Below are 20,922 nucleotides of genomic sequence, written 5' to 3'. Positions count from 1 at the left end.
CCAGCCCCTCTCCCCTCACCCCTGGTGGGGCTCCATAGCCCCACAGCCCCTCTCAGACCCCACAGCCCCCCTCAGGCCCCACAGCCCCACCTGGCCCTACAGCCCCTCTAGGGCCCTATAATCCCACCTGGCCCCACAGCACCACCCAGAGCCCCCCTGCCCCTCTCCCCTCACCCCTGCATGGGCTCCATAGCCCCACCTGTGCCCCACAGCCCCTCTCAGCCCCCACCCTGAGCCCCTCTAGGGCCCTATAATCCCACCTGGCCCTATGGCACCACCCTGGGCCCCCCAGCCCCTCACCCCTCACTCCAGCTCGGGCCCCGCAGCCCCACCTGAGCCCCACAGCCCCTCCTTGACCCCTCTCAGGCCCCACCTGTGCCCCAAGGCCCCTCCATAGCCCCCCCCCCCCCCCCCCCCCCCCCCCGGGGAGCCCGCCGCCCCCCCCCCCCCCCTTCCCCCCCCCCGCGCCCGGGGCGGGGGGGGGGGGGGGGGAAGGCGGAAGCGGAGGAGGAGGGCGGTCACGTGAGGCGGGCGGTCACGTGAGGCGGGCGGCCGTTGCTATGGCGAGGGCGGTGCTGGTGCCGCTGTGCCTGTGGTGGGCCCTGGGCCGCGCCGCGCCCCCCAATGTGCTGCTGCTGCTCATGGACGACGTGAGGGGGCCGGGGGGGCGTTGGGGGAGGGGGGGAGGCGGGGAGGCGAGGGGGGGAGTCTGGAGGCCGCTGTGGGGCGGGGAGGGTCGGTGCCTGCCCTCAACGGGGTGTTTGTGGGGCCGGGGGGGGTCGTTGTGGGGCCTGGGGGGCGTCTATGTAGGGCTGGGGGGGGGGTCTGTGGGACCGAGGGGGTGTCTGTGGGGCCGGGGGGGGGGTCATTGAGGGGTATATGGGGTCGGGGGGGCATATGGGGTCGAGGATGTTGTGGGGCCGGGGAGGGGGGTGTATATGGGGCTGGAAGAGGGGTCATGGGGGTGTCTGTGGGGCCGGGGGGGTGGTATATGGGGCCGGGAGGGGGTAATATGGGGCCGAGGGATTGTATATGGGGTCAGGAAGGTCGTTGTGGTCTCTGTGGGGCTGGGGGGCATATATGGGGCTAGGGTATCGCTGTGGGGCTGGGGTGCTGCTGCCAGGAGTAGGGGTCTGGCAGCCTGGTCCCGATATCCTGGAGGGACAGGAGCGGAGGGAAGGGCCCCAGGTTGTGCCAGGGGAGGGTCAGGCTGGGAAGCAGGGGGTATGGTTCTCAGAAAGAGCGGTCGGGCATCGGGACGGGTCGCCCAGGGAGGTGGTGGGGTCACCGTCCCTGGGGGCGTTGGAGGAGAGGTTGGACGTGGTGCTTGGGGACGTGGTTTGGTGGTGACATTCCTGGTAGGTCCAGGCGAGCTTGGAGGGGTTTTACACCCCTAAAGGTTTCGGGATTCCTGGGCACGCAGAGCGGTTTGGGTGGGGAGGACCTCAGGGATCACCTGCGGGTGTGTGCGTGCCTCCTGGCGCCCCGCGGAGCGCTCTCACGCCCGCCGTGCCCCATCCTGGCTCTGTCGAGCTATTTTCAGGTTCACACCTGGTTCCTTGTAGGGGTCTCAGCACCGCCACGTCCAGTCCCCGGTCACTTGGCCGGCATGCGGGCCAGCAGGCGGGCACGGGGCTGCGTCGTGACTCACGGCCACGGGGCTGAGGCGCGGTGATTCAGGCTCGTGGGTTGGCGGCATGGTATGGAAAGGTTTGAGTGGAATAAGCAGAGCATTTCCTAGGGTTTAGAACTACTTCTTGAGGGATCTGCCATGCCCAGCTGCCTTCTACCTCAAGTTTTTTCCCAGTCTTAAGTAAAAAGCAGCGATGATTTGAAGGCCCTGCTCCTCCTGCAGGGCAGAGCTACCCCAGGAGGTATTCAGGGGACGTTTTATTCCTTGTTTGTGGGTGTCCTGAGGAAAACAAACGAGACTTCTCAAATCTTTATAGATTTGAAAGCCTGCATTGCAGTCCTGTTGCTTGCCCACCTATGCACCTTATCAAGAAGCCACGGCACCTCGTCAGCCCGTTGCTAATGACTGAGCAATTAGCTCTGCAGGAGTTGGGTTCGTTGTATGCCTTAAGCCCCTCAAGAAGCTAATGGGGTCGGGTATGGGACTGGAAGGGTGGCGCAGCCCTCGTCTCCTGTTGGACTCTGTTCTTCCAATTCAGCACCACCGCCTCGCTGTTGGTCTCAGTGTTTCCACACTCTCACTTATCACGAGATAATCCCCGTGTAAGCCTCTTTTATTGTGGCCAGCCGAGCCTCCGGCAGCCCGTCTTAATTTTCTGATGGGGAATATTTCCCCCTGAGCAGGCGTTTGTCGAGATGAAAGCCGCCTGGGACGGCGATTAGCCCGCTCTAGGAGCGTTGGTGCAGCACGGGACGTGGCAGGGCTCAGATCCTGGTGGAGCTTCTGTGGGCTGTGTGTTGATGTGTGCGCTGTTCGTTAAACATGCATCTCCGTGGCCTCTTGCCTTTGATCCCTCCGTAACTTGTGTGACTGTCGCTGTGTGAATCAGCAGCGCGATATTCCTTTTTCCTCCCTTTCATGGCGACAAGGATACCGAGGAGGTGAGAACCCAGGGCCGATCCACGGAACCCAATTTAATTCCACGCCCTGCGTTAGGTCGCAGCATTTAATTGCCCTTTGCTCAAGCCTCAAAATCGGGCTCTGCAGCTCTCCGACAGTTTCCTTTTCCAAGCTGCACCACGGCAGCGCACATGCGAGGCTCTCAGCTGGGACCAGACAGATGGTTTCCTGCAGCTCTGGATACATTACCCCTCCATGTTAGCTGCTCACCTGATACACGCCTGTATTAGAGACAGCTATTGCACTTTTTAAAGCACAATATAATCTCTAGCAACCGTGGTGCCTAATTGCTCGTTAAGCTGTTCCCTTCCAGAACCTTCTGTTTTAAGTCACTCGCTTTTATTTGTGTTATTACCCACGATCGTTCTCGGCGATGAGCGCAGGCGGCGCGGCGGCGGCTTTACGGCTCTCCTGGGTAGGGACGTGCGACCCCGCCGCGCTGGAAAGGCGCGGGGTAAAACCGCTGGCTCGCACACGATGCCTCCAGCAGGTTTCTCTCTAGAGCTGGCTTTTAAAATAAACATTTTATTTTCTTTTAGAGCTTTTCCTTGCGTTCGTAGTTGAGTACACACGGGCGGACGGGCAGATGGAGCAGAGTGCTGGAGTCAGCGCTCCAAGGCAAAGACACGTGGCCGGGGACTGAGCAATTTGACTTTGCAGCTGTACAACACTGAGCAGATCGCGTGCAGCTTCCTCCTCGCCGGTCTTCAGGCGCTGGAGTAAGAGAGAAGCCGTTAGGGTTCTTACCCGGTTCCGCTGCGAGCCTTTAAACGTCCTTCAGCAAGTCGGTTATCTCACGCGAGCCTCAGTTTCTCGTTCACCAGTGAGAACTGCGCTCGTTCCCTGCTCACGGGGCTGGGGAAGACCATTTTTATGGCGCTGGTGAAGCACTCGCTGAGCAGGGAGATGAGCACTATAAAGACAGAAAGGGATAAAATAAGGGTTTTATGTGAGCCCAGAAGCACTGTCATTTCTGGAAGAGTAAAAGTACTTTTACATCTTTTGGTGTGTTCTTTTCTGCAGATGGGCTGGGGTGATTTGGGAGCTTTCGGAGAGCCGTCTAAGGAAACTCCTAACCTAGACCAGATGGCTTCGGAAGGGATGCTTTTCCTGGATTTTTATACTGCCAACCCCCTGTGTTCGCCGTGTAAGTAAACTTGAGTTTGAAGCTAGCACGTAGGAATGCCACCTTCTGAGAAGGTTGGGAGGCTTGCCAGCATCTGCCATGAACTGGCAACCAAACCAGTGATTACCCTCAGGGCAGAGTTGGGGTTTGGTGCTTTGATCTTTTGTTTTGCTTCCTTTTTTATTTACTTTTCGACTGGAAAGCCTACAGTCTTAAGTTCATTCAAAGCGGCGTGTCAGTGATCAAATCAGTGCAGTTAAAGGATTTTATAAAATATTCTGGTTTCGTGTTCTAGCCTCAGTCACGGCATTTTTAGTTCTTCCTCATTCTGGAACAGACAGGCAAAGCAATATTTAATGATTGCTGAACAGCAAGGTACGCAGTTTGATTCCACTGACGTTGGCCAGGCTTCTGTGCAGGGCAGGCAGCAGGTTGTGTCCTGTTGTTCACCTCCATGGCTTGCAAGATTCCTGGGGAAGGGACAAGAGACATAAGAAACAGTTCAGTTTGGGAAATGAAGGTTATTTATTTTTCATCCTTCTTTGTTTGTGTGTGTGTCCAGCTTTATTGGCAACCAAGAACTGAAATGAAAATGAGGAACAGAGGCTCTCTGGGTTTCCATTTAGCAAATCATTTGTCAATGTGCTAATGACTCTCCTTGCTCAGAGGAGGCATTTAGTATATGCTGAAGTCCTGCTAAGTCCAGTGGTCCTTCAGCATACTCTGAATGTTGGCAGCGTTCAGGATCTGATTTTTATTGTCAGAGCTGGACGGCTTCGTTTTGTTCACTACTACCTGACTTTCATTCAGGCAAGTTTGAAAACCTAGCCGAAGCTCTAAGCATGGAACCGCTTCGTGCTAGGGTTTCCTCTTACATACGTGTGCCAGGTTTTCCTCTTCTAATCCCTGAGATAGAAGGGCTGTTCCAGTTACTGTTGCAACTAATAACTTTTCAGCAGTGGGTAAAGTAATTTAATAGAGGGCCCAAATTTCAGTTAGCAGTGTCCTGGCTTAACTAACGGTGTTGTATCAGAACCTGGCCGTCTCTGTGGCTCACTTGAGAAGGGTGTTTGCTGTTGAGCTTTAATGTGAGTGGTCCTAGTAGCTGGCTGTGGCAGGACACTGACGCGCTTCAGTTGTTGTGCCCTCAGCCCGAATCTGATCGTACTAACTGTGACCAGAGTGTATGGAAAAAAAAATAAGTTCTTGTTGTTGTTGTTTGTAGCAAGGGCAGCGCTGTTGACGGGCCGCCTCCCAGTCAGGAATGGTTTTTACACCACGAATGGACATGCCAGAAACGGTATGGGCTTCATTCCCGATTCCTCTTTTGATTTCTCTCTGTGCTTTGTACAAAGTTCTGCTTTGAACAAAGGCTTGGCTCAGTTATCTTCCCGTCTGGGTCTTCTAGAGTGGCACAAAAAGATTACCACGTTAACTGCTGGTAATAAGCGTGAAATTTATTGCTTCCTCCTCATCAAGCAGAAAACCTTCTCAAATGAAGAGACACAAAAAAGGCTGGCTGATCCGTTTGCTTCTGCTGGCAGAGGAGCGTTTCCTCTGCTCGGTGTAATTGGTGGCTGGTTAAAGAAAGTCACTCGGGGTGTGTGTTAACACCCAGAGTGAAGAACAAGCTGCTTACAGTTTTATTCCGCATCTGGTTTTCTGCCCATTTCAGAAAGGGCACTTCTACAGCCCCGTGGTGCTTCCAGGAAGGATTACCAGTACGTAAAGTCTCTGGGTTGGTTTTTGCTTCCGGACTGCGAGCTGTGAGAGACCTCATTTCTTTCAGCTCCTGCAGCCTAAGCAAGTTTATCAATCGTTTCATCTAGGAAAAAAAACGCCTTCATTTTAGGAAATGTAAGGCAAATTTGCAGAAGTAAAGGCAACTCCAAGGGATGCCTAAAGCACTTGTTTTCTTTATGATCCTCACCCCTCCTGCCCTTTTCAAGGGCCTTGCCTTCGTTCTGTGATGGCAGCCCCCTTCTTTATTGGTCATGCTGTGTAAGCAGATGGCGATTTCCCTTTACTTGAGGTGTGTGTTTGCTGAATCAACTTTCCTCTTCATCTCCTGGTCCGGGAAGACCTCCAGAGAGGGATACTGCTGGAACTTCAAACTAATTGCTATTTCTGATCCAGTAATAATCTAATGATGGGTGGCCACGAGCTGTTTGCTGGAGTAAGAGACAGAAAGACTTCTTGTTTGTTTGTTTTACACAGCGTACACACCACAGGATATAGTAGGAGGAATCCCAGATTCTGAATTACTGCTTCCAGAGTTGCTGAAGAAAGCTGGCTACGTCAATAAGATCATTGGCAAATGGTAAACTTGTTTTAAGATCTCTTGCTTTGAGATTTCAGTATGTGTGTATATGTTTCATGAAAGAGCAGCAGGACAACCAGAAGCGCAGGAGAAAGCCTGTTTTGAAGTTCAGACGCCTGTCTTTTGAAATTTGTGGTGGATCTTCCCCCCTGCTGTGATCAATTTCCAAACTGAGCGTTACCATTACAAGTACACGCACAGATCCATGCTTATATGTAAAGCCTGCAGCTCTCTGTGCTTTCATCCACGTACCACACTACTTAATTTTATCAAGAAGGGCCAAGATGTTTCCTGTTGGAACTTGCCTTCAGCACCTCTGTGCTTTTTGTCTTTGGCAGGATGAGTGTATGGTACAAAAACAGAGCTGCAGATGCTTGAAGACGAGTGGACTGATATCAGAGCTATCTGAAGTCTGTTCACCTGCTGTAGAAGATCAGGGTGGGTAGGGAGGGACTTAATGAGGACAGCTGATACTGCTGGGAGTTTCAAACGAACTAGAGGGCTGATCCAGTACTCCCTGAATGTTGTCCTTTGGCTTTATTGACTTTCATGGGAGTACGATAAAATCTTTGCAGGTCTTTTGTGATGTCTGCGAAGGATTGGGAAGGGAAAGCCTGAGAGGCATTCAGTTCCAGCAAAGACAGAACTACCGGTGTAGTAGTTGAAGCTGGTACATTTGTAACGCTCCAAATTCAGATGCGCTCGTGGGCTGTAATGGAATCCCACGGTGTCTGGAGATCTCTGAGCAGTTAATTCACAGTTTGGAACAGTGCTGTAATAAATAAATGTATAAATAGCAACTTCAAAACTACACAGACCCCTGACGAGTACTGCTTGGTTAACAGAGTAATTGTTAATGAAGAGGCTTCAGACGGGATTAGTACCAGGGGGATACTGTTTAGGAAAGTAATGGGATACGTTTTATTTAGCAGTTTTGCTAACAAGTTAGAGAACAGCAAGATTGAATTGTGGTCGGATTCACCCATGCTGCAGAAATTGGAAAGAAAGCAAACTAACCTAAGACAGTGAATTATTTATTACCACGAATCCAAACAGCGGAGTGGCCATGAAGAATCGGATCAGTGGGCTGAATGCAATAAGATGCAGTTCAGTGCTAATAAATGCAAATTCATACACCCAGGGAAAAGAAATAAACAACGCAAATACAGATTGGTTCCAGGCAGTTATTTGGAAAACAGCAAATCTGGAAGGACCTGCAGCTGTTAGCAAGCAGCAGACTAAATATGAATGTGCAGCGCGCTATCATTACAGACCCAAGAACCGTTGTACCGGAGAGGACTGGGGAATGATACCGTACAGCAGGAGTCTCTGGCAGTTGTGAACATCACCTGCTTCCTAGAAAGATGTTAAAAAGAAAAAAAAAAATGCAGAATAGTGAAATTGGAGTCTCATCCTAGCTCCCTGTAGAATTTCGGGGCTTTTAGAGATCTTAAAGTTTTCCGGCAGAGGATTTTGTATCTTTTCAGCATCCCTTTTAAAAACATCTCAGGGTGACAGTGAGCTCCTTAGTTAAATTATACATTTGCAAGTCAAGGGTTTTCCATGACCGTTTTAGAATTTGTTGCATCTATTTTTTTGTGTTGTAAAAGGGAGGGAACAGTCCACCTTCTGCATCTCAGTAAATTATTTGATACCTTTCTCATTTCTATTCTTTTCCTTTGTAGGTTCTCTTAGGGCTTTCTTAGAATATTTTCTCATGTTCCCTGTTACTGTGCCAGGAGTAGCTTTGTAGTATCGTGTATGTAAGTGAGGAAACAGGAGAGCCCTTTACTGGAGATTTGCAGTTTTAGTTACATCACCCAGATACGATCATAGCTGGGATGATGATTATTTTATGCTTTAACTCATTTTGGAATAGCTCAAAATGACATCATGGATCGCTTTAGTTCAGGTAATGCATTTTATGTCCCTTATGTTCAGAAAGCGTGCAGACAGCGATAGCACAAAATGGACAGGTTGCAAATGCAGGCATGTGAGTAGAATCTGCAATGATTAAATAAACTCTTGGGTATGAGGATCTCCTAGAGACTGAAAGGACGGGTGTTCTTTATTTTCAGGTCGGAGAATTTGCAGTTGAGAAACAGACTGGACAGTAGGCTAAAATGGGATACATGTAAGCACTGGCATGGGTCTGCATGGGTCCATTTGCAACAAGAAAGATTGAGACAATGCTCTGCAGCCATTTATTTAATTAAAATGCTTGAAGTTTTTCTTCTTGGGCAAAGATTGTTTTCTTGCATGCCATTCTGATGAGATTACTGCACTGAAGCAAAAAAAAATAGAGCTTTAATTCTTCTATTTCTTTTGTTCCTAGGCATCTGGGCCACAGGCCCCAATTCCATCCCCTGAAGCATGGGTTTGATGAATGGTTTGGATCCCCAAACTGTCATTTTGGACCTTATGATAACAGAGCACTCCCCAATATCCCTGTGTATAGGGACTGGGAAATGATTGGCAGGTAATTCGGGTATTTGCCTGACAATTGTTTTCAAAAACGTTGCCTAGTTGCTGGTAATGCTTTCCTTGCTTTCCCTGCCGATGTTGCTGTGTTGGGATACCAGTGCTAGCGTAGCAAACCAGTTTCAGTGAAAAAGCGTTGGCAAAAACAGAAGCTGCTTCAGAATCAGGCAAAGTTCTGGGCTTGGTTGGATGGCCAGCGATCTCCAGGTGCTTCACCCCAAGCAGAGGACTTTTAGAACATGTCAAATATTAGGAGCATCCTGCTTCGGATATGATCTAAGATGCTTACTGCTGAGTGCCCCCTCTGCTCTGCAGCTCAGCAGTAAGCTCATGCAGAAAAGATGCTTGTAAAAGCTCAAGAAACATAGGAATGGCTCTTCAGAGTCCAGCGCAAAGCTGATTTAATCCATCGCCCTGTGACAACTACCTGCGGAGAGTACTTAGAGGAGAGGTATAAGAAAACAGGCACGGAATAGCCTTTCTTTTAAACGGCTGTCCATCTTCCTGAACTGAAGGTTGTCTCCAGGTCTTCAAGTTTAATAGCCACTGCTTAACGTCCATGAACTAACCTAAGGATGCTCGTTTCCATTGGAGCTAAGACAGAAGGGAAGACCTTGTGGAAAAATGCTCAAGGTAGATAGAAACAGGAGTCTGAGTGCCAAGGCCAACCTGCAAGTTGCACGCAGACCGTGTAGGGATTGCGGCTGCTCTAGAGAACCTCTCAGAGATGTTTGCTTATCCTGTTGCGCCCTAAAGGCTTCCTGTGATGATTTAATTCCACTCCTTCTCTTGGAAACCGGTTCCATTCCGTACTGAAAGACTGCTTTATTCCTCCTCTGCCTGTTTTGTAGTAACCTTTTGTCTGTTTGCCTAACACCATCCTAGCGTGCAGTATGTACCGTTCTTACCTATGCAATTTAGTGTCTGGTGTCATCTCATCTCACATGCTATTATTCTCCGGAGGACTGCAGCCTGCCCTTCTTTGCATAATTGGGGTCTTAAGATGCTTCCAGCTCGATGTTTTCAGGGCAGCCCGAGTTCTGATTCCAGGGTTGTTCTACCTCATTGAAAGTTTTTGTGTTCTTCTTGAAAATATTACTCACATACCAAACAGCTCTCTATTGAAGGAGCAGTGCCTTGTACCCATGTTCTAATAGCTTAATAGTGACAAGCTGGTGGCTCAGGTTTGTCCAAGTCTTGCAGCTGATATTAATTCAAATCTGGCCATTCCACTGCTTTCTCCCGTATGAAAAAAAAATAAGATGACATTCTTTTTAATATCTGAAGAGAATTGGCTTATGTTTTTACCCTTTTGCTAAGTAGCAACAGTGCCTTGCTTGTATAAGTAATGGGGCAAGGGCAGCCTTTTTGTGCTGTGTATTCCTTAGGTTTTATTCTTTTTTCTTTTAAGATATTATGAAGATTTCAAAATTGATCTGAAGACAGGTGAAGCCAACTTGACTCAGATCTACCTCCAGGTACCGTTTATTTTAGTTCCAGTTTCTAACCCACAGTGACTTTATGCTTCCTTTTTTTTTTGGAGAGACTTAGATGGCAGAGGATGATTCTGTTAAATTCATTTTTACTGTTGTTTACAGGAAGCCCTCGATTTTATTAGCCGGCAGCAGGCCAGCCAGCAGCCATTCTTTTTATACTGGGCAATTGATGCTACCCACGCTCCTGTTTATGCCTCCAAACATTTCCTGGGCTCTAGTCAGAGAGGACTGTAAGTCTTGTTTTTGTGTGTTTTGGTGGTTTTTGTTTATTATTATTTATTTTTTATTTATAATTAATATCTCAGGCTGGAGAAATGGAAAATCTAGGCTGCGTTCATTAGATCCAACTATATAGATCAGTTCTCAAAAGCCTATGTGTGTGCTGAAGTACATGAAGTACATATTAGTTAGTGAGAACTCTGCTTAGTTCTTTAATATTTTAGCTATAATCTGAAATGAAGATCATGAGACTAAAATGGAGGGGAGAAATCTAAGCTCCTCTGCCAGTTGTGTGAGTAATGAAGTGCTGTATGTGGCATGGATGAATTTTTGGAAGGCCTTTGTATGGCTTGTGCCTGTTTTAAAAACTTATAAATCAGAAGGGCAAGTAGAAAAGCATGCACGAAAAATGCAATTTACAGAAGGCAAGAGTAGCTCTGTAGGTTCTGTGAGCCTTGCTTCTGAGAGGTGCTGGTTTGAAATCACTATAAGAAAAATGGTGTAATTCGCTTCAAGACAACGGCAAAGTGGTATTGCCTGGATGTGAGAACCTTATGGCTTAATTTTTATCCATTGCTGGTCTCTGTCCAAGAGTAGCTCTGATCTGAACAAATTCTGACTCGTAGTATCCAAGAGAAGTTGCTTGCCGTACAGGAAAGAGACACAGGTTTTGCAGTGACACTGGCAAACTTTATTACGGTGCCTGATGCACACAAGAAGTATTTCCTTCTCCAGGCCAGGTATAAATTGTGTTCACTAAAAGCATCGTGCCTTATTGCAATACATTATGCTGCATCACACTTCTCTTTTGCTGCCTTTAATGTTTTGCATCTACTTTTGCCTCAGATACGGGGATGCCGTACGGGAAATTGATGATAGCATTGGAAAAATCCTAAAACATCTTCAAAAGCTTGGTATCAGTGAGAACACTTTCGTGTTTTTCACCTCTGATAATGGGGCCGCACTCATTTCAGCTCCTAAACAAGGTGAGTCTCAAATGAACAAACCTGGACTGGGGTTGTGAAATCCAGGTTTATATCTTGATGTCTGAAGGGGGGAAAACAGAGACCTGTACCTGGTTTTTGGTGGTTTTTCTTTTTCTCCCCTTATCCCCTGTGCAGTCAGGAGGAGCCTCAAAGTTCAGAGCGCTCACATTTAGAGTTAGCCTGATAGGTTAATTTATGTTCATTACTTCTGGCCACTGGTGGAGGAGGTATCCTTGGCTAGGTGCGCTTTGGCCTAACCTGGTGTAGCTGTTCACCTGTGTGCATTTCCAACTTGTGCTCCTCTGTCAGGGGGTTAATTTATTATTATTTTTTTAATTTCTTTAGGCCCAGGCACCAAAACTTTTCAGGATTTTTATTCTCCAGCTGCCAAATGCGCATATGAACTTTCTGAGTATTTACAGACAATTCTAGAATCCCTCCCTCTTTAGGTCTCCTGAAAAGTTATCAGGAAGAAAAGTATTTTTATTGTTACTTCTCACGTTTTCCTTTTGTTTAAATGATTTTTTTCTCTCAGAGTCATTGCAAATTGATTTTATAACCCACTCTCTTCTCTTTGGAGGCAGGCTGTCTAGTGGTTATTAGATCACAGAGCAGGGAGTATCCTGAGCTCTGATTTCAGCTGAGCCACTGTGTTTGACTTGGTGTGACCTGGAGTCAGTCACAGGCCTTCCCTGTTTGCTCTTCAGTAAGCTCAGCTGTAAGAGTGGCTTAAAAACACCAATATTCCTGAAAAACACTTGCTGCCTCTGAGAGGGAACATTCGGGGAATGTATGACTTATTTTTTTCATTCTCGTATCTGCATCTCATACTGGTCTGGTACTTTAAAAGGTTGTGAAAAAAAAATACTATTTTTACTATATATCAGATTTCTTCTAGCCACAAACAGGAGTTAACATCCATAAAGGGAAGGAAAACGTTTCAGTCTCTTCTATTTGTTTGTTTTGTCTTTGTTCAGCTGATAGCAAGTTGTCAAGTTTCTCCCTGTGCTGAAAAGATGCTCCTAAAATTCATCATAAAGGAATATTTAAAGAAAACAGCTCTGACATCTTATTTGAAGAAGGATTCTTGCACATATGAAAATTCATTTAAAACCAGCTTAAAAATGTTGTAGTTGACAGTGTCCCCTTGAAATACGTTGTTGGTATATCATGGGTTTTATGGCTCCTCTTCTTTCTCCAGGAGGAAGCAACGGTCGTTTTCTCTGTGGCAAACAAACCACCTTTGAAGGTGGCATGAGAGAGCCAGCTATTGCTTGGTGGCCTGGACATATCCCTGCAGGAGGAGTGAGTATCTGCTTTTAACGGCTCTGATCAGTGTTGAGTGAACTGAAGTGAACGGAAAGGTTCTTGGTGGATTCAGCGGGCTTTGGATCTGACTTCTAACGTGTCAGTCCAGCCACTTGCCTAAATAAGGAGCTGAATGCTACCCCTCAAGAACAATGCCATTCCTGTGCATTATCACAGATTCGCATCTAGAGTGTCTGTGATCAGCACTTCTGTGAACACGGTCTGGTCTCTTTGTCTTCGTGGTCTAAACCCTTTACTCTTCTGAACCACAGTATTTTTAGCGGGTTACATAGCTGAACAAATACAAGCATAAACACAGATGTGTGTCCCAGTGTAGAGCAGGAGCGTGGTGAAAATGCACGCTCTGTGCTTTGAAGTATCAAGTGATTTGACCCTTGCAGCTCTTGCTTTGGTGTTCAATAAAAGTTCCTCTCGGGGAGGTCTAGATACCAGAATATTGCCTTTTCCTGCCTGTACACAAATTCAGATATGATCACTTCGAAATAATCCTCTGGTGGTACTCCCAGCCTCTCTCGTCCCAGTTCTAATTAAAGAAAGATGCAATCAATTCTTCTGCAGGGAGGGTTCACAGTAAATAATACAGATTCCCTCCCCTTTGTGAGCACCTCTCATCCCCAAAGAATGTGATACTTCATTAACTGGGCACTGTGCTTAAGATTGCAAGCTATTCATAAATAAAACATTTATTTTTCTGAGTTGCATTCCTTTTCAGTGGTTTAATTGAGTCAGGATAATGATAATTTATCATCTGCATTTAGGAGAATACCATCAGATATCTTAGATCTGCGGCTGAGGGTGCAAGGGTAGTTTGGTTTCATCGCTTTTTAGAGTTCACAAAACCTACTAGGGATATTTTATTATTTTTTTAATTTGAAATGAAAACAATCTTTTTGTTTAAATTTAAACATTTCCATAAAGTCTTTACAAGCCAAGTACAACAGCCCTGGGCTAGCGCATGAGAACATGAAACTGAAGCCGACTGTTTTGTTTTCCATGTCCAAACTGAATAATGTGCTAAAAGTAAACATGCATTATAAATGAGGACAAGTAAATACCGAATTTTTAAATTCTTTCCATTGTAGTAACTCTAATGGTAATTAGGAACATGAGTAGAGAAATCTGCGTGCCTGTTCGTTTTCTGACTGTACCTTGCTGGTACCACTCTTACAGGTAGGCTTTTGCATGTAGCCAGAGCGTAGCAGATGAAGCTTTGTGTGGTGAGAAACCTTCTCGGTAGCTTGGTGTGATGCATGGCTTCCTGCTTGAGGTTACAGCTGAAGCTGCTTTCTGAATTTCTGTGCAGAGTTAACATGTCTACATACACGGTTGGACTGAGCAGGGCTGTGCTGTGAGGAACACGTGCATGCTCAGCAGGCTGGAGAGTGTGCATAAGGCTTACGGGGCACGTACACGCCTGAGAATCCGCTCTTGCACCACCATTGGTATCATCTTTGGCACTTAAGCATGTGCTGAAGTCCAAATTCTTCCTATCTCGGGCTCCAGTCTGTGCCTGCCAAGCTCCTGCGTGTGCAGGTGTTGGGATCCCAGGTGTCCTCTTGGACTTCGCTCAGGTACCCTGGGAAGTCTGTTCTGAACCGCGTCCCCGGGATGTGCTGCTTTGCTCTGAGTTGAACCCTCAGTGTGATGCTCCTGATAAGAAAATGTCTTACTTATGTCTTTTCTGCTTGTATTCCTGCTGTCGAGGCTCCAGCAGTGATACCCACAGCAGCACTGACTGCAGGTGAGAGGTATGGCATTGCTTCTGTGAAATAGTTTATGCTTCTCTTAACATGTAGGGTGCCTGGGGTTGCTGCTTCTTAATCTCCTCTTTGGACCTCGTAAGTGAAGAGACGTGTTTGTTAGTATGTTTCTGGCTTCTTTTTGATATCTTACGGGGTCTGTACCTTCAATATCTTCTTGACTGCAAGTTGAAACTAGCCTGTCTAAGTGGTGTGCAGTCCAAGTAGCTGTAAAATGTGGAAAAACTGCTTCAAAGTGCCTCGTTGCTTTTTCTTCTCAAAAGAGGTGATGGAAACAAAGGGTTGGGTGCCCTGAACCGGGGTGGAAGCGCAGAGCTGCTCAGCAGTGCCAGATGCAAAGCTTGAAGGGTCAGCTCATCCGTCCTGCGCTGGGGTTGCTCCCAGTGAGTGGCTGCTCCGTTCCAGCCATGGGGGTTTTGGAGAGCAGGCAGTGGGCCAGCCACCGTTTCAGCTGGCACAGCTGCAGCCAGAAAAAGAGAATTTTGAGGCCAGTGAAATCCAGTTATTGGCTGGAAGGCTCATCCCGCTGGTGGGAGCTGGCAGCCTGTTAATAATCTCATCGATATATTTGTGTTTTGTTTTCTTGCCGTTAAAGGGTACGTGAGCTTTTTTGAAGAAAGGAGCACCTTTTTTACATAAACAAAAGAAGTCAGGTGGCAGGATTGTGAGCACTTGACAGGATATCGATAGAGGGGAGGATAATTGGTGCAGTCGGCTGACTTGCAGTTATTTTGGGGAGAGGGATGCCTTGGGAGCCCGTGTTGCTCTTGGCATCAACATTGAGTTAATTCTGGTCCCCCATCAGGAATATTTATTCACACACAAACAGCCGTTCTGCAGTTTCTTCCTCGGCTGTGTTTTCCAGGTGAATTCACAACAAATCAGCATTTCAGCATTCCCCACATCGCATCTGCCTTCTGGAAGGATCCAGCTGGAAAAAAAATAATCATATTCTGTTGGTATTTGAATCCTCCTCCTCCTCTCTTCCCTCGCCCTCCTCCCCTTCCTCTCTCGTGCCTGCTTCCTGAAGGAGAAAAGAACATATCAACCCAAAGACAGCATTGCAACCTTTTCTTCGCTATCTCCCATGGGGCGCAAATTGAAATTGAATTAGACAGGGATATCAGGTCTGCTCGCTGTGATAACTGTAAAAGGATTTTATTTAAAAACACCCTGACATTTGTTCACCCAGTTTCAAATATTTAGCTTTCCTCCTTTCCATTCCTGGCGGGGGCGACTTTATTAATTGTCGCCTTTGATTCAGAGTTAAAGCTTGAAAGCACTGATAACAGCAGTGGTGACTATTTCTTCTAGCAACGTGGCCCACAGCAAAAGGATTTCATTTTCTTAAAGACGTTATGTGTATACTGAGGGTTTATTAAAAAGAAGGGGGGGAAGAAGGGGGGGAGAAATCCGTTCTTACGTGCGTAATACCGGCTGTTTCTCGCTGATACGAGCAATATCTGATCTCACTCTTTTTTTATATATATATTATTTATTTTCTCTGGGCTGTTGCCCTCTCTGGATTTTTATTTTATTTTTTTAAGAAAAGAAAAAGGAGGAAAAAAAAAAAGGGAAAGGCAACTAGAATGAAAGAGCACTGTTGACAGGAGAAAATGGTAATTTTTTTATTTTTCTCTGAAAATACTTCAAAGTTTTATATAAATATTAACCTTTTTCCCCACCCATTCTTCAGCGCGGTGCTGCAGAGCACAGATAAATCCAAGTGGCTGTGGCATGGGCATTTAATTTCCTTAAGAAGTTTTCTCTGCTTCATGGAAAAATGTTGTCGGAGACCAGAAACGTAATTGGGTGATTAAAGAGAGTCATCTACATCTGGTTATGGTTAATAAGGGCCAGTACAAGAAGACTGGGGTGGCCCCGCAGGATTGTCACAGCGCGATATATAAATTAGGTGATATTAGAGGCACGAGTCTCAGGTCAGTGATTGCCTCTCGCGGCTTGTTATCAGAAGATTGAGGCGAGGGAATGGGGTGACAACAAGAAAAGTGACTTTTGGATTTGCCGTATAAATGGCGAGAGGCCTAATTACAAAAAGTCTCGGACACCGGCCTGCCTGTGCCCGCCGTGGCAGGAACCAGGGAGCAGCCATGTGAGGATCTGCTCCTCATTAGACTCCGAGCTCTGCATATGGTGTTCTGCTGACCCCACAGCTCTCCTAAGACATGCTTGGGGGAAATTAGCCAGCAGATGAGCCTGCGAGGGGCTGAGCATCTTTGCTGAGACCCTGAGCGCTTGTAATCCCCTTTGACTTCAGAGAGAAGCGCTCCCAGCACCACTGGCTCCTGAAGCTGTCCTGCTCTGGATGGGTTTTTTGGACATATGCGCTGATTTTTAGGATTTCATTCTCTTCTGAGCACGTGCCCAAGACCAGAGAGGAGCCTTTGTAAGGAGACAGTGCCAGGAGCACGCAGCAGTGTCTGTCCCGTGGATGACCCAGCCAGCTTCGGTTCTTCCTCGTGGTCGTGTTTGCCAAACGGCCTCAGGGACAGAAAGGAGCAGGGTTACCCCTCTGGAGGGCTGCGTTCTATTTCTTCCTCCACAGCTGTAAATCAGAAGATCCCAATCCTCTTCTGCACATGCAGAGAGGGAACTCCATGTGTACGTCTGCTTCTTGTGAGGGGTTTGTGGGCTCATCTCTGCTCATCGCTGCCTTTCAGGCTGCCTGATGCAGCAAGGTCCATGAACGAGACTTAACTTTTAATGCCCAAGACCTTCCCCAAGACTATTGATCGGGGTCTGCTGATCCAACTGCCTTCCTGGGCAAGGCATTTCGTGGTCAGGGCTTCCTCTTGAGCTTAGAGCTTTGCACTTTGATTGCTTTGTAAGAGTTGTGAAAGCATTCTTGCAGGCAGCTTTAATATTGTGTGTTCCTGCCAACACTTTTTGATGAATGAAAGCCATTACAGTTTGAAATTGCTGTAATCAAGTAATGTGATATTGTAATGTTAAACTTGTAATCAGTTCCCTGCATGTTGCTTTCTCCAGGTTTTTTTTTAACTTGCTAATTCTTCCTTTAAGTGTTCATTTTGTTCAGCCCAGCCCCTTAATGAAGGGCTTAGTATCCCAGCAAAAATAGCATTTTCCCTTTATTTTTTTTCTCTAGAGGAAAGGAACCAACATCTTGCCAATATTCATTTATCATGTTATCAGTTGTTATCGTTTTCTAATAATTAGCATCAGCCTGCAGGCTGGGGGGGGGGGGTCTGTCTGTGAGTAGAAAGAGGATTCAGAGATAAAAAGACTTTGATAGTCTCAGCGTCGTAATGTTCACACTGACAGGAGCGAGGCTGCTGGTAGGACTTGGATTTCACTCAGATCGTGCTTCTGAACTTACAGATGTGAGCTCGTATCAGATGGCTTCTTGTCTCTGAACAAGTGGTGTGGCTGAAAAGGCTCTTTTCATGTCACATCTTGGGCTGGTGCATCCTGGTGCTAAACATGCTTGCTCTTGCTCTTGATTTGAATGTATCTGCTTCCATTTACTGTGTCGCTGGCTAATTAAACATTCTACTACAGATAGCTGTAGCATACCCCGAGGAGGATGGGAGCAAAGCTTCAGAAAGAATCAGAAGGAGAGTTTTAGGTTTTTAAAATATAAATAAGACCAGAGAGATAAGTATGGCTTCCAATTAAAGCAAAAATAAACAAGAAAACAACAACAAAAAATCTTTGTAAATCTCCTTTGGAACCAAACCCAGATGTTTTTCTCCCTTATTAAAATATATACTAAAAATACCACAACTTTATAGTTCTTGAATCGTTGGAAATGGTTTGCAGATGAAGTCATTGGGCTCTTTTTGTTGTTATCCATCTATCCTTGTGCTTTCTGCAAACCCTCTCAGGGTATTTTGGACTACAGAGATGATCTGGTGAGGGAACAAATCAAGGACCTTTATTTTTTCTTTTTTCCTTGTTTTAGATGTTGATTTTTCAATTCACAAGTGACTCAGAATTTGCTAAATGAGGTTGAACTCTGCAAAAAGATGCTCTGGTAGGTGGCTGCATGGAGAGAAGTGAGAAGAAAGAGAAAAATGAAACAAAATGCAAATGCTTTTTGGAAATTAAGAAATATTAATCATCTCCTTTCGTTTTTATTTTAATGTGAGGCTTGCTGGTGACTGCAGGACTGCAGAGGGAGGTATTCTTAAAAGATGCTTAGCAGGGAAGGCAGTTCAGGAAGCAATGCTTCTGCTTCGGAGGAAACCAGCCTCTCTCATTATGGCTTTTACTGAAGGTCTTTTCGCAAAAAGCGTTTCTGTTGATGTTTCAGGTCAGTCATCAGCTGGGCAACGTGATGGATCTCTTCACTACCAGCCTCTCCCTGGCGGGTCTGCAGCCTCCGAGTGACAGACAGATTGACGGCATCGACCTTTTACCTGCCATCTTGCAGGGCAAGCTAATTGACAGGTTAGTTACGAGCCCAGAGCTACATCCCTTGCCTCCGAACTGAAGAGGTGCCAAAGCTTGGATTCTTTTTTTAAAAAATAAATTTACAGAAATATTTAATAAGCAGAGCTGACACATATTTGCTCCTACTCAGTGAAGTGAGGTAGCACCAGAGATTTACACTGTGAATTAATCCTCCGCTGGAGCAAGCGGAGGTGACATTTCCTGGCACGCAGCGTATGCCACACAGTGGAGTCTGGGGACAGATGCAAATGTCAGGGGGTTAGCAGGGATCCATGAAACAGCATATGGCAACAAGGAAGAGAAGTCTGGGAACTGTTGCCAGGGTAGGGGCAAAGACATCATTTTTAATACTGGAAAAACATCCAAGAGTGTGCTGGCTCTTTGCGGAATATAGTTCTGTCTTGAGACAGGTTGAAGTCACAGCTGGGCTGCTGCACGTGAGCCAGAGGCCCACCTCTTCCCAAGGTCCTGGTTATTTGGTTGCTTTTAGAATCGTAGAATCAGTCAGGTTGGAAAAGATCTCTAAGGATCTATTCGGATTAGAGACCTGGCATCCTTATGAGCATGGAGGAGTACTGTCAGCAGCTGGGTAGAGGCACTAAGATTTGACAGCAAATACCCTCGATGTCCTCTTTGAAAGGCTGGGAGGTCAAGAGAAATCTTTTAGTTCTGATTTTGGTAAGTAATTTGGCACCCTGGAAATCTGAGTACAAACATATTCTTTGTCTGTGACACAACAAGAAAACATATGCACGCAAAACATTTGAATTCTTTGGATGTGAGCCCTCATTCCATAAAAATCCTTTTTGTCTCTTAAAGCAAGAAATGTGTGCCAGTTACCTGAGAGTTCATCCAGTGGCTGCTAGGAGGTGTTGTGTGTTCCTCGAACACAGCCTATCACCGCCTTCACATCTGGAAGTCTGTAGAGCTGCTGCTTTCTCATACAAGAGAATTTCATTGCAGCCACCCATCTCTTGCAACAGTGCTATTTGTGTTACAATAACAGTCACTCACGGGCGTGATAGCTTGCCTTTTTTTTTTCCCCAGACCTGAATGGGAGGTCACAGTTCCAAGAGCCTCCAAAACTTTGCAGAAGATGCTGTTGGAGTGTTGTGTTTTTTTTTAAGTTTTAAAAGAATAAAGCAATCAAGGAAAAAGAAGTTAGTAACAACAGAATTTTGAGTGTAAGGTGTAAGCCTCTTTCAAAGATGAATTTTGTTTTTTTAAATGCAAACCCAACCCCCACACCTTCAGTTGCATGGGTACATGTAGCTTGTCACACAACCAGTGTTTATGGCAACAAAAAAGGAGACTGTTTTCAAGTGTAGCATATTTGTTTGGACACTTTATTTTGTTAACGGACCTGGTTTAGATCAGGTTCTGCATTTAGTCACATTTCTCAAGCTGTCTGTATTTCACAGGCATTTCGGGTGTTAGGATGCAGGACTGGGCACTGCGAGCAACAGCATTTCCCCTTTGTTCAGGAGCAGTTCCTGCTGACAAAGGACAAAGGCTCATTTTTTGTGCAAGGAACCTGCAGGGGAGGCTACGATTTTACAACAGAAGAGATCTAAGGCCACTCCTGTCGTTCAGACGTGGAGATTTTAATCTTATCTTGTATATAGGGACTGTTCTTTTCAAGGTGGCATCACCAGAGTGAGCAGTTCTTGCCTAGTGCCACCTGAATCGAAGACAGAGATGTATGCCCTTACCGACATGATAAGCAACTTGGTGGTTTCATCCTGTCAGCAGCCTGGAACAGCTGGAGAGAGCGATGTCTGATGTCCTGGCGTGATGAGCTGCAGCAACAAATCAAACCCCTCTCCTGCAGATAGTCCGTTTCCGTCAAATTTTTTACTGTTCCCTCAAAAAAAATGAGAGCATGTTACCAGGAAAAGCAATGAGTGTGGTGCTGGGATGCCCAGGTAGTGCCCGTACTTGGGTGCGGACCCTGCTCTGCCTGGGGGATCTGTAATCAGGAGAGCCATAGGGAAGAATTTGCAGATTTCAGTGGTGTGCTTAGGTGATGCGAAGGGAAGTTCTGGGAAAGCAAACGGGCAGGAGTTAAGTGTGGCTGCTTGCCAGTTTTTTTTCACATGGAATTTTTCTGAGATGACATCCAGAGCAGGTCAGCAGCTGGCGTCCTCCCCAGCCGTCCTGTCTGTCTGACAGCAACGG

At 46.5% G+C, this 20,922-nt stretch overlaps 1 protein-coding gene across 2 annotated transcripts in view; it reads left to right on the top strand.

The window, feature by feature from the left end:
- Window positions 1-509: 509 nt before the first annotated feature.
- GALNS (galactosamine (N-acetyl)-6-sulfatase) overlaps window positions 510-20,922 on the top strand; it is a 46,567-nt gene continuing 26,154 nt past the window's right edge. Inside the window, exons 1-10 of one of the 2 annotated variants that reach the window (XM_035337205.1) lie at window positions 510-650; window positions 3,617-3,740; window positions 4,945-5,019; window positions 5,937-6,039; window positions 8,375-8,518; window positions 9,932-9,998; window positions 10,119-10,246; window positions 11,082-11,221; window positions 12,423-12,526; window positions 18,605-18,741. In XM_035337205.1, coding sequence (XP_035193096.1) covers window positions 561-650; window positions 3,617-3,740; window positions 4,945-5,019; window positions 5,937-6,039; window positions 8,375-8,518; window positions 9,932-9,998; window positions 10,119-10,246; window positions 11,082-11,221; window positions 12,423-12,526; window positions 18,605-18,741 — 1,112 coding nt within the window. In that variant the 5' untranslated portion in view covers window positions 510-560. Of the gene's footprint in view, window positions 651-3,616; window positions 3,741-4,944; window positions 5,020-5,936; window positions 6,040-8,374; window positions 8,519-9,931; window positions 9,999-10,118; window positions 10,247-11,081; window positions 11,222-12,422; window positions 12,527-18,604; window positions 18,742-20,922 lie in introns of those variants that run through there. The other variant, XM_035337206.1, reaches the window with a different exon arrangement.

The sequence above is a fragment of the Oxyura jamaicensis genome, chromosome 11, assembly GCF_011077185.1.
Source record: "Oxyura jamaicensis isolate SHBP4307 breed ruddy duck chromosome 11, BPBGC_Ojam_1.0, whole genome shotgun sequence".
In the NCBI taxonomy this organism is placed as follows: Eukaryota; Metazoa; Chordata; class Aves; order Anseriformes; family Anatidae; genus Oxyura; species Oxyura jamaicensis.
This window is presented reverse-complemented; position numbering and strand designations above follow the sequence as displayed.